This window comes from Cydia splendana, chromosome 7 (assembly GCF_910591565.1).
Source record: "Cydia splendana chromosome 7, ilCydSple1.2, whole genome shotgun sequence".
In the NCBI taxonomy this organism is placed as follows: domain Eukaryota; kingdom Metazoa; phylum Arthropoda; class Insecta; order Lepidoptera; family Tortricidae; genus Cydia; species Cydia splendana.
The window spans coordinates 3253296-3267317 of record NC_085966.1 but is presented as its reverse complement, the minus strand read 5'-3'; the positions used below and the strand labels follow the sequence as shown (position 1 = coordinate 3267317).

The 14022-nt window shown below is 35.4% G+C and overlaps 1 protein-coding gene across 4 annotated transcripts in view; it reads right to left on the bottom strand.

The window, feature by feature from the left end:
* Positions 1 to 4417: 4417 nt before the first annotated feature.
* LOC134792019 (uncharacterized) overlaps positions 4418 to 14022 on the bottom strand; it is an 84923-nt gene continuing 75318 nt past the window's right edge. The window contains exons 4-10 of one of the 4 annotated variants that reach the window (XM_063763135.1): positions 13543 to 13652; positions 13272 to 13302; positions 11462 to 11576; positions 10728 to 10824; positions 8545 to 8629; positions 7154 to 7198; positions 4418 to 5974 (exon numbers count right to left, since the gene is read on the bottom strand). In XM_063763135.1, coding sequence (XP_063619205.1) covers positions 5847 to 5974; positions 7154 to 7198; positions 8545 to 8629; positions 10728 to 10824; positions 11462 to 11576; positions 13272 to 13302; positions 13543 to 13652 — 611 coding nt within the window. In that variant the 3' untranslated portion in view covers positions 4418 to 5846. Of the gene's footprint in view, positions 5975 to 7153; positions 7199 to 8528; positions 8630 to 10727; positions 10825 to 11461; positions 11577 to 13271; positions 13303 to 13542; positions 13653 to 14022 lie in introns of those variants that run through there. The other 3 variants (XM_063763136.1, XM_063763137.1, XM_063763138.1) reach the window with 3 other exon arrangements.

The following is a 14022-nucleotide window of genomic DNA, read 5'->3' as shown; positions in this document are numbered from 1 at the left end:
TAGACCGGGCCGTGTCCCGGCCGGAGCTTCCGGAGCTTACTTTTCTATGACATGACAGGCGATCACGTGATTATTTCCATAGAAAACGATACGCCGGAAGCTCCGGGCCGGACACGGCCCGGTCTAACGTGAGTCATCCTTTAATCTCATCTGAACGCCAGTACTGAAACGAAAACATGCAAGATTAAGATAGATAAATTAAGAAGTAACTTTAAGTACTGTAGCCTTACCCGTTTAACCAAGGATTACATTACATCTATAGTCAACGTAAGTGCTAACAATTCCATTTCATCTCTCAACTCCGGTATCAAACCGTTTTGCGAAGGATAATTTAATTTGGAAAGAGAAAGGGTTGGTGTAACACATATTTTTATGGAATCACATTATCTACAGGATAATACGGGTAAGTAATACGCGTCCTTTCCCTTTATGTAATTGCGAGTAATGGATATGGCTGATTAATGTGAAAGGTTTAGGTACTGATTCATGTTTTCTGTGGGTTATCGAAGACTTTTTTGCGCAGATCGAACTTTTCTTTTGACATTTTCTTAGTAAAAATGTTGTCGATTATATTTTGAGTTAAGTAAAGTTAAGTAACTTTACTTTATTAGAATAGTGTGAGTAGGGGAGATCAAGGAGAGTTAAAATAAATTTTAATAGGGTTCCGTACCCAAAGGGTAAAAACGGGACTATTACTGAGACTCCGCTGTGCGTCTGTCTATCACCAGGCTGTATCTCATGAACCGTGATAGTTAGGCAGTTGAAATTTTCACAGATGATGTATTTCTGTTGCCGCTATAACAACAAATACATATAAAAAATAAAACAGAATATAATCAATATTTAAGCTGTGCTCCCATACAACAAACGTGATTTTTTGCCGTTTTTTGCATAATGGTAACCCTTCGTGCGCGAGTCTGACTCGCAATTGGCCGGTTTTTTTTGGTTACCTATAGGTAGGTGTATTAGAAGCTATATTTACTATATCGAAGCCTTATTTGTTTGGTGCGGATCGAACTTTTTTTGATATTTTCTTAATCGAAATGTTGCCGATATGTAACTTAAGTAAAGTTAGATATTAAAATAGTGTAAGTAATTAGCAGACCTCGTAAATTTTATAGCATTTTTGGTGCAGCGGAGTGGTGTTAACGGAATTGGTATGGATAATTCCAACTGAAATGGTAAATTAAGGTTAAAATTAACGTAATTAACGCTAATTAGTCATTAGGGTTGAAATTGTTTATAACAATTCCGTTAACACCACTCCGCTGCAACGGAAATGCTATAAAATTTACAATGACTGGTAATTAGTGATGGTGCAGAGGAAAGTGTCCTCTTTGTAGATTGTAAACTAAAAGTATTAACAGTGCTCAAACCTAAATAATCGTGGCCGGAGTAGGTAATGTGTTCACTTTCAAATTAAAAAAATATTTCTATTGATCGTTCTGTCTTTTTACAACTTTCTATCATAGTTTTATTTTTATACCCGCAGCGTCTTATTGACAACTTGCAAAAGGGTCCCCACCCTTCCACCCTGCTCTAATACAGAAACTTATTTGTGAGAAATAAAGTGCTCCCATTTTTACACTTCAGTGCACTAACATTTTTCGCATTCACAGGGTTGAGTGAGCATGAATAGTGGGTTGCAATATTTATAATATGTGATAGATATTTTTACTTTATTATTATATGTAAACGTACCTATATAACATCCTCGCTACGCATCCTTACACAGCCGGCTTAGCCGAGGTGACGATCGCTTGCGCTTCGCCATCGAATCGCTTTGTGCCTCTCTATCACTCTTCCATATTAGTGTGACAGTGACACTCACGTTTCGTTCGCTACGTAGCGTTAGCGATTGGCATGTCGTCCACGGGGCCAGCTCAGCTACTTCGCATATCTTTGGTGGAACGCAGCCTTATTCAATATTAACGAGTCAGGGCTATAACCGCGAAAATCGAAGTTCGCAAATTGCGTGCATCCTTCTCTGTCACTCTAATTAAGCCTTCATTGGAGTAAAAGAGAAAGATCCCCGCAATTTGCGAATTTTTGGTTTTCGCGGTAGCCCCCCAGAACACAACTTTCATTATTCCTCCTCATGACGTAAACCATGCTAAAATCTCGGACAAGAAAAGGCACGAGGCCGGAGGCCAACTGCAAATAATTCGGGCGGAGCACGTGTCCCTACCCACATGTATACCTGGAACTAGTGATGTGCTGAATTGAATGAAAAAGTATCGGCCCGATTCGAACCATAAAATACGTGAAATATTACGACTAAGATACGATATAGATTAATATGTCAGTGTCAAAAGTGACGTTTTTGTTTGAAGAAACGTCACTTGATACTGACATATCTAATCCATATCGTATCTTGTCGTAATATTTGAAGTATCTTGAAGTTCGAATCGGGTAGTAAGTAGATAAGATTGAGGTACTTGCCTTCTTACAAAGCTGTAATAATATGAGGCACGTGGTCATCAAATATTCAAGCAGAGAGCCAAAGATAAGGGCCAAATTTTTGATTCGATTATCTATCGAGCGAGCGTAATGTAATTTTTGTGTAAAGCCTGACATACGAGCAAAAAAAAACATCAACAATTATAAAATACAACTATTAATTCAAACTATGTAAAGTATTACAATTACTTAGATATGTATAAAGTCTCTTAGTGTCGAATTACAAAAAAACTAACTATAATAATAATATTAAAAGAAAGACAAGATACATTAAAATAAAAACCTAAAATAAAAAATATAAAGTAAGTAAGTGTATGATCTTCATACTTGTTTTCAGAAGTGTCCCGTTACTATGAGCGCTCACAAACAGCGCAGTGTCAACAAGCCGCGAGCCCAATGCAAGAAGCTTAAGAATAAACTGCCAACTGGGACGCTGGCTTACCTTTACTTATGAGGTTTTAGACAGGAGTACATACTATTTTATATGCAGTGATATTCTGAGTTAGAATAAAACCGCCCAAGTGCGAAGTGGTAAAATTACTGTCATAGGTGAGACTTGAACTCACGGCCTCTGGATCGATACTCTAGCGCTCTGCCATCTGAGCCACCAAGATCTCATCGATAGCCAGCAAATCTTTCCACCATGGGTCTAGGGGACCCAAGCGACATCTACCATTGATTTAGTACCACCATTACCACCACCACCATTCATTTTATTCATTTCGACTAAACTGACTCCGGTCCTGGGCAGCTTGGGTAATCTCCTCCCACCACATCCCCAATACACCTAGCTCTTGCTCCACAGAACGGCGCCAAGTAAATTTAGGGCGACCATGATTCCGTTTGCCGAGCGTCTAATACTTAGCTAACGATAAATTGTAAAACAAACTCTTAAACATCAGTAAGATTCTATAGCGCTGGAAATATGATGTTAGAAATAATATTCTTTCAGAGAAAATGCACTAACAGTTTATCATGGTTATGTGTATTCCATGCTAACGTACGGGCTGTGCATGTGGGGTAATGTTGTCATACAGTGGACATGAATAAAGCATTAAAGCTCTTTTTATATGTAAAAATTCATTTACGACATATTTTTGAAATCCAGATTTCAGTTATGATAATAGGTACTGCAGTTTTCGTCCTTGTGTGTACCATTCCCATTACTGTTATGGATAGTGCAGTAATAATGGGTCCAATGGGGTTGGCAACTGTCAAAGGTTTGCATAGATGGCGCCATCATAGCTTGCCCCTTTTTCTATGAGATTTGGCTTAAAGAGCTGGCATCCAAAGCATTAAAAAAACAAAAATTTGACACAATTCTAGGGATTGACGGGGCAAGCTATGATGGCGCCATCTGCTTTATACTTTGACCGGCCAACCCCATTGATCGATTAACCATAGCATAGTAAACCCAATTACAACCGCTTTTTAAATGTCCTGTACTTGGATTACATTAAAATTTATGACTTTATGAGTTTTCTTAGTGGCACCTAGTGATATTTCAGAGAACTAACAGCAGTAACAGTAACGTTCATTTGTTTCTTGCTATTTTCTCATGCTATCTTACAGGTAGTTTGAGGCAAACGCCACGAGATGTCGCTGAACAACAACCGCAAGATTAGATGCTGATGCCTATCAAACTCGAACTTAATTTTTAGTCCAAATAAATATTTTAAACGAATACAGTAAAGTAGGTTTTTTTTTAAATATGCTTTTCATTTGAATTGCATCATAAGAAGCTAACGTCGAACCTCAAATATGGGGAGCTCAATATTTGAGTTCTTGAAAGAGAATTTGTAAGTGTACATCACTTATATGTGGAGTAACTACCTTAAGGGCATAACATTTTTGAGGTTGTGGAATAACATAGGTATCCTAATCCCAAAGCTGTTTAAAATAACGTCATTACTAAAAGCCCTGAAAATGACAAGAGAGGGTTCAATTGAAAATCAAATTCGGAAGTATAGGTTTTAATAAAAGTTTATATATTTAAATTACAGCATAATTTCAGTAGGTAGTATATATAACTAGAACAGTGTTAGAAATATTACTTTCATGATGTGAGCACATTTTATTAGTTACGATAGCTTAGTCCATAATTTACTTGCATTACCAAAACACGAAGAGGTATGTGGAATTCTACGACAATTTTTCCCCTTAATTGAAGTAAATTCCACATTTTAATGAAGATGAGTATGATTTTGCTTTAATTTTAAACACTGTTTTTATTTAAGTGATAATTATATCAGATGAAACGTCTACTATGGTAACCATTGACGTTTGTGCGTTTGCGTTTACCTATATTTGGTCAAAGCTTCAGAGTGCACATATAACTTTTAGAATGTGTAAACTTCCCCAATTTACACATGTTTTAGGTTAAGATATAAAAAGAGAAATAATTAGAAACAAATTAACTTCGATTCACAACACTCTCTCTCGATGAAACCTCAACTTAAAAGCGACATCCATCTTCAAAGTTAAAGCTACTTATAATCTTATAGTAGTAATTAATAGATGTAGAAAGCGAAGCTTCCATCTCTAAACTAAGTCCACCCTAATTTGAAATTCAGATCATTCCTGTCAAGGAGATGGTCCCCGTAAATAAATATTTACTTCTACATTCGCCTACTACCTTTTACTTTAGTAAGCTAACACCCTAAGGCATAGAATCACAAATCTAGCATTCACTTACGAGGAATCCAAAAGAAGAGAAATCTGAAATTATCGATACATCCTGCTTACGTATTAATAATAAACTAATTTAACTATGAGACTACAAACGTTGGCAAAAAGCGATCTTTCTAACGCTAAAAAAGCTAAACTTTAAAACTATACTTAATACTAAAAATATCGTTGGATTGTGCTATAGATCTAAGGTGACTTATCTGGTTTGTGAAAATTAAGTTTTTGATTTGCATGTGGTTATACTTCATATAATCTAGTTTATTAGTGAAAATTACTTCTATATTTGTGTTTTGTAGTTTATCTTATTTTTATAATTTCAATATTCATGAGAAACAAACCTTTATGCATTTTGATTTAGAGGCACTTTTTTAAGTGGCTGTCGTATAGATACAGTGCACGATTATTTATTATTGCTAATAGTAAAGTCTTTATTTTTGATGATGAGTGTAAGCCTAATTTTAATGTTAAACGATTGGTAAATATTATCACAAATATTGTAAACATTTGGACTGAATTCTCACGTTACATTATTTAGCATGTGCTACAGAAATTGCTGTATTAAAAAATACATTAATAGCATTTCATTTAAGAAACGTTTAGATTACATTCCGTTTAATTTTAGATACCGTTTCATCTCTATTATTAATTTTAATTTTCACTTTATTAGGTACTTTAGGTTGGTTAACGTTGTTAATAATTTACGCATCTGGAGGTCTAATTTCCACGGTGACGGATGTGGGTCCAGGAGTGGTTGGTGACCGAAGAGTGGCGGACCTGAGAGAGGTCGCCGAATGCCCACTGCTGGCTCTTGATCCACGTCGAGACCCTGTAAGAACGCATTTGTATCTAAAATGTCATCGTATTAATAATATATTTCTGGATGTACTGTATCCCATTGTTTATATTCATTTATTTATGTACCTGCTATTATGCAATGAAGATTTCCAGAAATTTTAACTGCTACAAAGACCTTATAATTTATTTGTACTTTGTTCTTTCAGTTGCAAGAAGATAATATATTCAAGCAATGGGATACTAGTTTTATTTTTAAATACTTTTGCTAAGTTGCAGTCAGCCACGGCATGCTTTGAGCCAAACTCAACGCATGTTCGAAAATTAAATATCATGCTGTAATTCTCTGTAGGGTCAAATCAATCTAATGGTTCTATTGAGTATGTTTTGTCTTATACGAAGTTCTGAAGACAGGTTTAAGTCAAGATAGAAATCGAAATTATTCTCTAACTAACAGGATATATCTATCTCACCAAAATGAAAATGATTATCAAAAATACTCTTAATTACTCGAACTAATATATTTATATTAAATACCTTCGATTCATGATTCAATGTAATTTATGTAAGTAATTAACATGCACTTGCACTTCATAAAAATAATAAAATCGTGTACAAATTTATGATGTTGAAGTTATTAAGTATTACCTACTCCAAGTATCTAATAGCTTTCTGAAGTTGGTATTAGTCTATCGTAATCAAGTAGATCTTATGAAAAGCCATGGCTAAGTCTGGCGCATTCACAAAGCTAGGCTTTATAGCATGTAACTGCTTATTATTTGATACTAAGCCATATTTGTCCAAATTAGTTTTGCATTCATTTTAGAATTTTGCTTTCTTGACTCAAACAAAGCCCATTATAGTTGTCGATATTATTTTCTACTTAATTTTATGTTCAATAATGAATTAAAGCATTTAAGAGGTTCTTGACCATAAGAGTATATTTGCTGTCCATTTAAAATAAATACTGAGTGTTCAAAAGTATTCAATTCAAGATTATTTTGATTGTCATCATCATCTCAATCAATATTATGTCCAACAGGACTTGTAATAAATCGTGTAACTTTTGAGGTTATGTTCGTTAAATATATAAACAATGTCGTGATAAAGAACCTCTTTTCTGATATCGGCTTCTGAAAGATTTCAAAATGGTCACAAAATCTAGAGTGATGTTCTGTTGTAATAATAAAGCAAAATGTATACTCAAAGTAACCTGAGGGTTTTCGGTGAAGCTGATGGCTTTGGTGATGGCGTGCTGTTGGTAGATGAAATAAATTATGAATGTTAGCATTGTCATGATAGGATAAAGGTAAGTGTAGATTATGAGAATAGGGATCATCTTAAAACAAATATCGCTTAAAATTTGCTGCTATCTTAAAGGCGACAGCAAAAACATAATAAAAATATATAGGTAATTAAATCAGGAGTGATTAAATTGTCAAATTGAAGGTACAACAAAGATAAAAAGGATTCGAGCAAACGATACGTCATAGGATGATTCCATATTGTGTGTCACATAAGTATAGGTATAAACTTTGGTACTTTCTGGAAATATAAGCGAACTTACCATTAACAATCGCTTTGCATTTATTTTATTACTGTTAGCAAAATTGTATATTAATTTAATTATTTACTATGTGCTTCTAGGATAAAATAAGACGTTTAAATAAATCTAGTTATTTAGTCTCTTGGCAAAATCATAGACATATTGGATCACTTAACTATCAAAAAGTAAGAATGTGTTTTAAAACATTTTATATAAGTGAGCTGTAGTAGATTTAAAATTGATTTTAGGTAGGTAGGTAATCATACTGTAAGTAAACTTTGTGAGTAGTTATCCAATACATCTCTAGCAGTAATTAAAATAGAACTATAACCACATTGCAAATACTAATCTAATAATAAATGTGTTTCTCCCAAATTGTAAACTGACACCCAGTAAGAATGACATTACTTATACGTACTATTACGTACCAGAGCCTCTACCATCAGTTTTAACATTGACATAACGCTCACGTCTACGTAATTTACTTTCTGTACATCTCGCTTGCACTATTGCTCGCATATGCGAGTACGAGCGAGATGCATAGAAAGTAAGTTACGTAAACGTGAGCGTTATGTCAATGTCAAAACTGGTGGTAGCCGTACTGATGATCAGTGATGATCAGTGATCGTTAATTTTCCAGCAATTTTGGTGCAGTATTGTTGGTTCAAAGCATCTGTATGCCCTACTCTAGGTGGAATAGATAATTAGGGTTAATAACAGTAACATTAATCTTAACCAATCCTCTCCCTAGAAAAAAAAAAGAAAATCCTTTGTTTTTACTATGCTGCACCAAAATTGCTGGAAAATTAACGATCCCTCGTGATGATTGGTGTGAATGAAATGATTTATAATGACAAATGAACATTATAATGGAGCGAAGAAATGTTTTTTTTTTGTCGTTCTTACTTTAAATGCCCGATCCGTTATATTAAGTACGTTTCTCCTAAAAATTATCAATTTCTAAAATGATCTATCTATTTTGCAATATGGATACAGTTTCTAGTGAACTTAGAGCAATAGTAAAAAATGTAAACTGTATTACCTATGGGTCTAAGTACCTGGACTAGGTGAATGGGGTCTGAGCTCCTGCTGGCTGGCCTGTCTTGACGGCGGGCGCATGCTCACGCGGGACCCGCGGCGGTCCTGAAATAACATATTAAAACAATTAAGATATGTGTTCTAAAAATGTTATACGGAGGCAGAAAAATAATAAGTTGTTTGTCAAAAACACATTATTGATACAAGATATCAAGACAATCCTAGCAAACTCACAATTCGGTTGCGTTGTTTTAATACCAAGAGTTCCTGAACTATGGCCTCCCCCTGTGTCCATCAACAAATTAGCTTGATAGTACTATAATTGTCACCCAACTTACAAATTTAATGTATGTGAAGCTACAGGCTAAATCGAATAATGAATTGAAAAAATTTGACTCCGCGATTTCGTCGCTTTGCTACAGGTAGCTAAAAGTACATCCGTTCCACCCCATTTGGGGTTAGCCATAAGCCGCGCGTGTCGCTGTCGCCACCTAGCGGCCATATCTGTCCTGATCGTAACAGACGCGATTTGTTAGAGAGTGAGTCTTCTGTATCTACTACTATTATTTATTCTGTGCCCAAACTACATAATAATATATCCTACAATCCAGTTCAAAGAAATTTAAATCATATTCAATTGGAACAGAGTTGCATTTGTTTTGTTTCGTTCACTTTAAACATAACCAAAATCAACTCTATTCCCTGCACTAAAAGTTCAAATTTCTGTGGCAAATTCTGGATTTTTCATTTGTATGGCTGGGCCTTAGGAGGTTAAATAAAAGCTTGTAAGACTTTTATCTTCTGTTCCTGTGTTGGTTAAAAACCAATGCTGACTTGATCTGAGAATTGAAAAGCCAAATTTGAAACTCAAAACTGTGGGTGACCCATTAAGCAAAGAATACATAAGTGTAAAGATAAAATTAACGTACTTTACTTATCTATCTATTTGTTATTTCTTTTTATTTGCACCAACTTCTGTTCCTACCCCTACCCCAACTGTCAACCCTGGAGCCTTTTAAAATAATATTGGTTGTCATAAAAACATCGCTTATAATTTATTTCAGCCAGTTTTATCTAATATCAACTTCCGCAATAAACAAATTCTTTCATGTATTTTCTAATATTATAATAAAATTCATGTAAAAATAATTATGTAATTATGTAAAGCTTATCCCAGAAAAAAATTACGCATGTTTATTTCACAAAATCTTACACAAGAGTTAAAAACCAACTGTTTTAATGGTAAATTTTTGTTAGAAAAATAAACAACATAATATATGTACGCATGTTTGCAGTTTTTAACTTTATACATTTACATATTTAATGGGAAAAAGCTTAAATATTAATAACTTAATTAATATTTGTAATTATTTAATTTTAGGTGAAAAATTCATTATAAGGAATTCGGAAAAAAATTATATTCACTTGTTTATCACAAACATGTCTTTTTGAAATAATTTAAAGTCTAATCTGCCCACTGATGAAAATTAAAGGGCTGAGTCTTATGTACAAAACCTGATGGTAGGCATTACAAGAAAATTGCGAAATTTGTGGATGATGTGGAGGCTTTTAAAGTTTCTTCAGCATTAAGCCGAAATGGGAAAAAGCTTAAATATTAATAGCAGAGTCCTATTTCGGCTTAATGTTGAAGAAACTTTAAAAGCCTGCCCAACGTTTACAAAGTGCCGTTCTAAACTTAAACTGCCACTTGCAGTTGGTGACTTGTTATCGATGTTTTGCGGGCGTGCTGCTTTTGTTTGCGGGAAATGACATTTTGCTGTTCCTGGGTATTTTAGTCTGTACACTTGTACAGTGAAGGCATTTGATTTATGTGTCATGTCGTACAATCAAGTGTAAAAATATGGATCCGCACATCATACTCTTAAATATGTCCCATAGCTCTTATATCAGTGAATTAAGAACACACAGAGGACATATTTTTGAGAAACTATATGCACCCATATTTTTACACTTGACTGTACCTTATTACAGGTACAGTCAAAATGAAAGCCGCCAGCGATCTCATGTCATACTCGTATTGTCACTGTGACAAGACACGAAATGGTAGGTACAGATATCAATTTGCTTGACCGTTCCTCTAAGTATCTTTGTAATTTTGTATCTAACATTACAAATTTGTGTTTTATATATATATTTCGTACATATTTATATTTTATAATATAACATTCAAAGAATGCTTTACCTGAGAATGCAACAGCTTGGAGTCCCTCAGCAGAGAAACATTCATCAGTCGAGGATTGGGCGTGTTGAAGATTGTACGGTTTTCTCTCCATCGGGCTCTGAAATAGCAGTTATTAATGTTTTATTATCGATATTGCTACAAAATGTTCACCTAGCGCATCATTATTCATACATCAGTAAAGGGGCTTTTTGGGCTTAATATTGTACAAAGTTTATTTTTTATTTTTATCAATTAAAGCTTACTAAAAACAGCAAAATAAGATCACTTGTTTTTGTTTCATGATGTATATGTTCATTTTTGGTAATCTCGATTATTCGAACTCTATTATCCGAACTTTTTTCAGGTGTTTAATATTTTAACGTTAATTTATATGTCAAATTTTTACCATACTGTACCTACTGGTTTTGTGTAAAAAGGTGTTAATTTTGTTTGAACCTGTCCCAAAAAGTCCACATTTTGATTATCCGGACTTTTGGTTTCCGAACTAGTTTCGTTCTAAATTAGTTCGGTCGGATAAAGGATGACTCACGCTAGACCGGGCGGGGGCCGGGCCGGAGCTTCCGGCGCTTCGTTTTCTATGGAAAGCACCACGTGATCACCGATCAGCCGTCATAGAAAATTACATGTCGGACATGACCCGGTCTAGCGTGAGTTATCCTTACCTATCGAGGTCCTACTGTACTGGTTATAAATATAATACCAAATAATTATAATTAGGATATAGGTATAATCACCTGCTAAATAGCCGGAGCACGACGCAGATGATGACGAACATGAGCGCCATGCCGACCAGAACGCCGATCATCGCTGGGTCGATAGTCTTCGTCGACGGTTCCACTTGTTTTTCCGCTGAAATACAAAATTTAATTGTTAGAAGGAGAGTGAGAGAGAGAGAACAAGATGGAAACCCGTAAATTACGGCATTCCAGCGCTTTAAAAAACCAACAGAACCTAAATGCTACTAGAAAAGTGGGTTAGGTTAGTTTAGGTAACTAATCACGTGACTGCCCGTCATTATAACCTGCGAAAAAGACCTTACATCTAATAATAAGCAAGTTTATTGAAAACCCTCGTATCTTTTTGAGAAACTTACATTTTCTCAAATGTTCGAAAGACATGCCTCCCGCTTTATCTGCCCGCGACACAGTTTGGCTAGCTTTCGTTGCAGCTTCCGGTATGCTGCGACGCGATGCTGGAATAATATTCCTCCGCCAATAAGAAACGCAGCTTCACTTTATTCATTTAAAAACAAATTAAAACATCATCTTATAAAATAAAATAAAATAAATAAAAAGCCTTTTATTTGTGATCCCTTAAAAACATATTGTAAATAGAGTTTTTCGTAAGTAATTATTTATTGTGGGATCCCCTTTTGGGTATAGGCCTCCTCCAGCTTTTGCCACCTATCTCGGTCTTGTCATGCCGGCAATTTTCTTGATATCATCCACCCAGCGCTTGAGTCCCGCGTGTCTGTTCCCACTCCCTGGTCCCCTCCACTCTGTCACTCGTTTCGCCCACCTCGAGCTATCGTAGCGTGCAATGTATCCTCAAAACATCATCTTATCACACACCAAACTTCTCACTCCTAGCCTTTTTCGCCTGTGTCTCTTTATTTATCGTTTAAAGTTTAAGTTGCATACATTCCTCATTCATCTCTGTTCCTATACTAAGTACCTGTTTTTGAAAGAATTCTAATTCTGTTTTTATGCCGGCCATTATAAATTTACGCATTGTTTTTAGTACGTTTACGTAGTAATGTTTTATTTCTTATTTTATAAGTTTAAGGGTCCACTGAAAATCAGCGTCGTTGCACTAAATGCTCCGACACATTGTCATGCTGAGTGGTATCCTCTTTGGTACAACCAATTACATAACCTATGTTACATGTTTGTCAACTATTCATTTTAAAATTGTGTTGTTTCAAATAAATTATTTTCATTTCATTTTTTTCATTTCATTCAACATTATGTAATGGTAACCATCTGGACTTACAAAAATCGGAACTGCAATTTTTGTTGATTATTTTTATGACTATTGACAATATGACTAGTAAAAATTATGATAGAAAACGTTATGGTTTGGAAAAATCGGTAATTAATACATATTTATGGGAACCGATAGAGACCCCTTTCTTCAACATTCGAAGGCAGGAATATCAAGACGAGAAGTAGCAGAAAGCCTGAAATTACTTATCTCATCTGTGTGCCTACCATGTTAAGAAGAACGCGTTGTATGAGAAAATAAAACAGACGACTAGCAGTTACTCCACTGACAAGATCATCAAGACTTATAATAAAATTACGAACACATTTATGGAAATTCTTCTTGTCTTGCCCAATCTTATGCGAAACATATTGATGGGCATATCATTTACGCAATGTTTAATAAGAGCAAGATATTAATGGTTGACTCGTTATCGATGCCATGGACAATTATTATGCTTGTGATACCTTACATCACTTACTTACATGCGCACCCTAAAAACGTTGCAGAACCCGCGAAATTGACTAGATAGGGTGATCATATCAACTTTACTAAACATACGTTGACACACCACGCCGCCGTCGACGGTAACCTCCGCCACCATATCGTACTTGCACGCACATCGGTCGTTGCATCACAATCGTCACCACCTTTAGCGGCACTCCATAACGGAGTGGACAAAAAGTTTAAAATCTCAGAGATCCTTTGTTAGAGGACCGCGCATGAAGGCATGGAGATCCTCACGGCCTTTTGAGTACTGCGTGTCATTTGGCTGATATGATGATCACAAAGCTAACTTACGTTGACAGACCACGCCGCCATCGACGGTCACCTCCGCCACCATCTCGTACTTGCACGCACAGCGGTCGTTGCGGCACTCCGTCATGATCACCGCCTCCTCGCATTGCTCGTTGAACGTGCATGTTTCGTTTATGCTCGACGCTGAAATCAAAGTCGATACTTATTAACATATCATGTCTTATTGTAATGCATTAACATACAGATGTAGCGCATCATCATTTTCCATCGTATTTTCATGGAAACTCACGAACATGTCCTGCTATTTCAGTCAGTTTCGGTACAAAAAGTACTGACATTGACTGAAGTAGCATGACAAATACGAACGTTTCCGAGAAAATACGATGGAAAACAATTATGCACTACATCTGTATTTATAGTAGTACATTTTTTTAATCAATTTTATGTGGTTATCTATAGGTTACAGTTTTGAGATAATCTTGCACAAATTAACAAAACTGAGAACGCTAGTTAATGTTACAGATCCTAGCGCCCAACTTTTTCAATTAGCGTG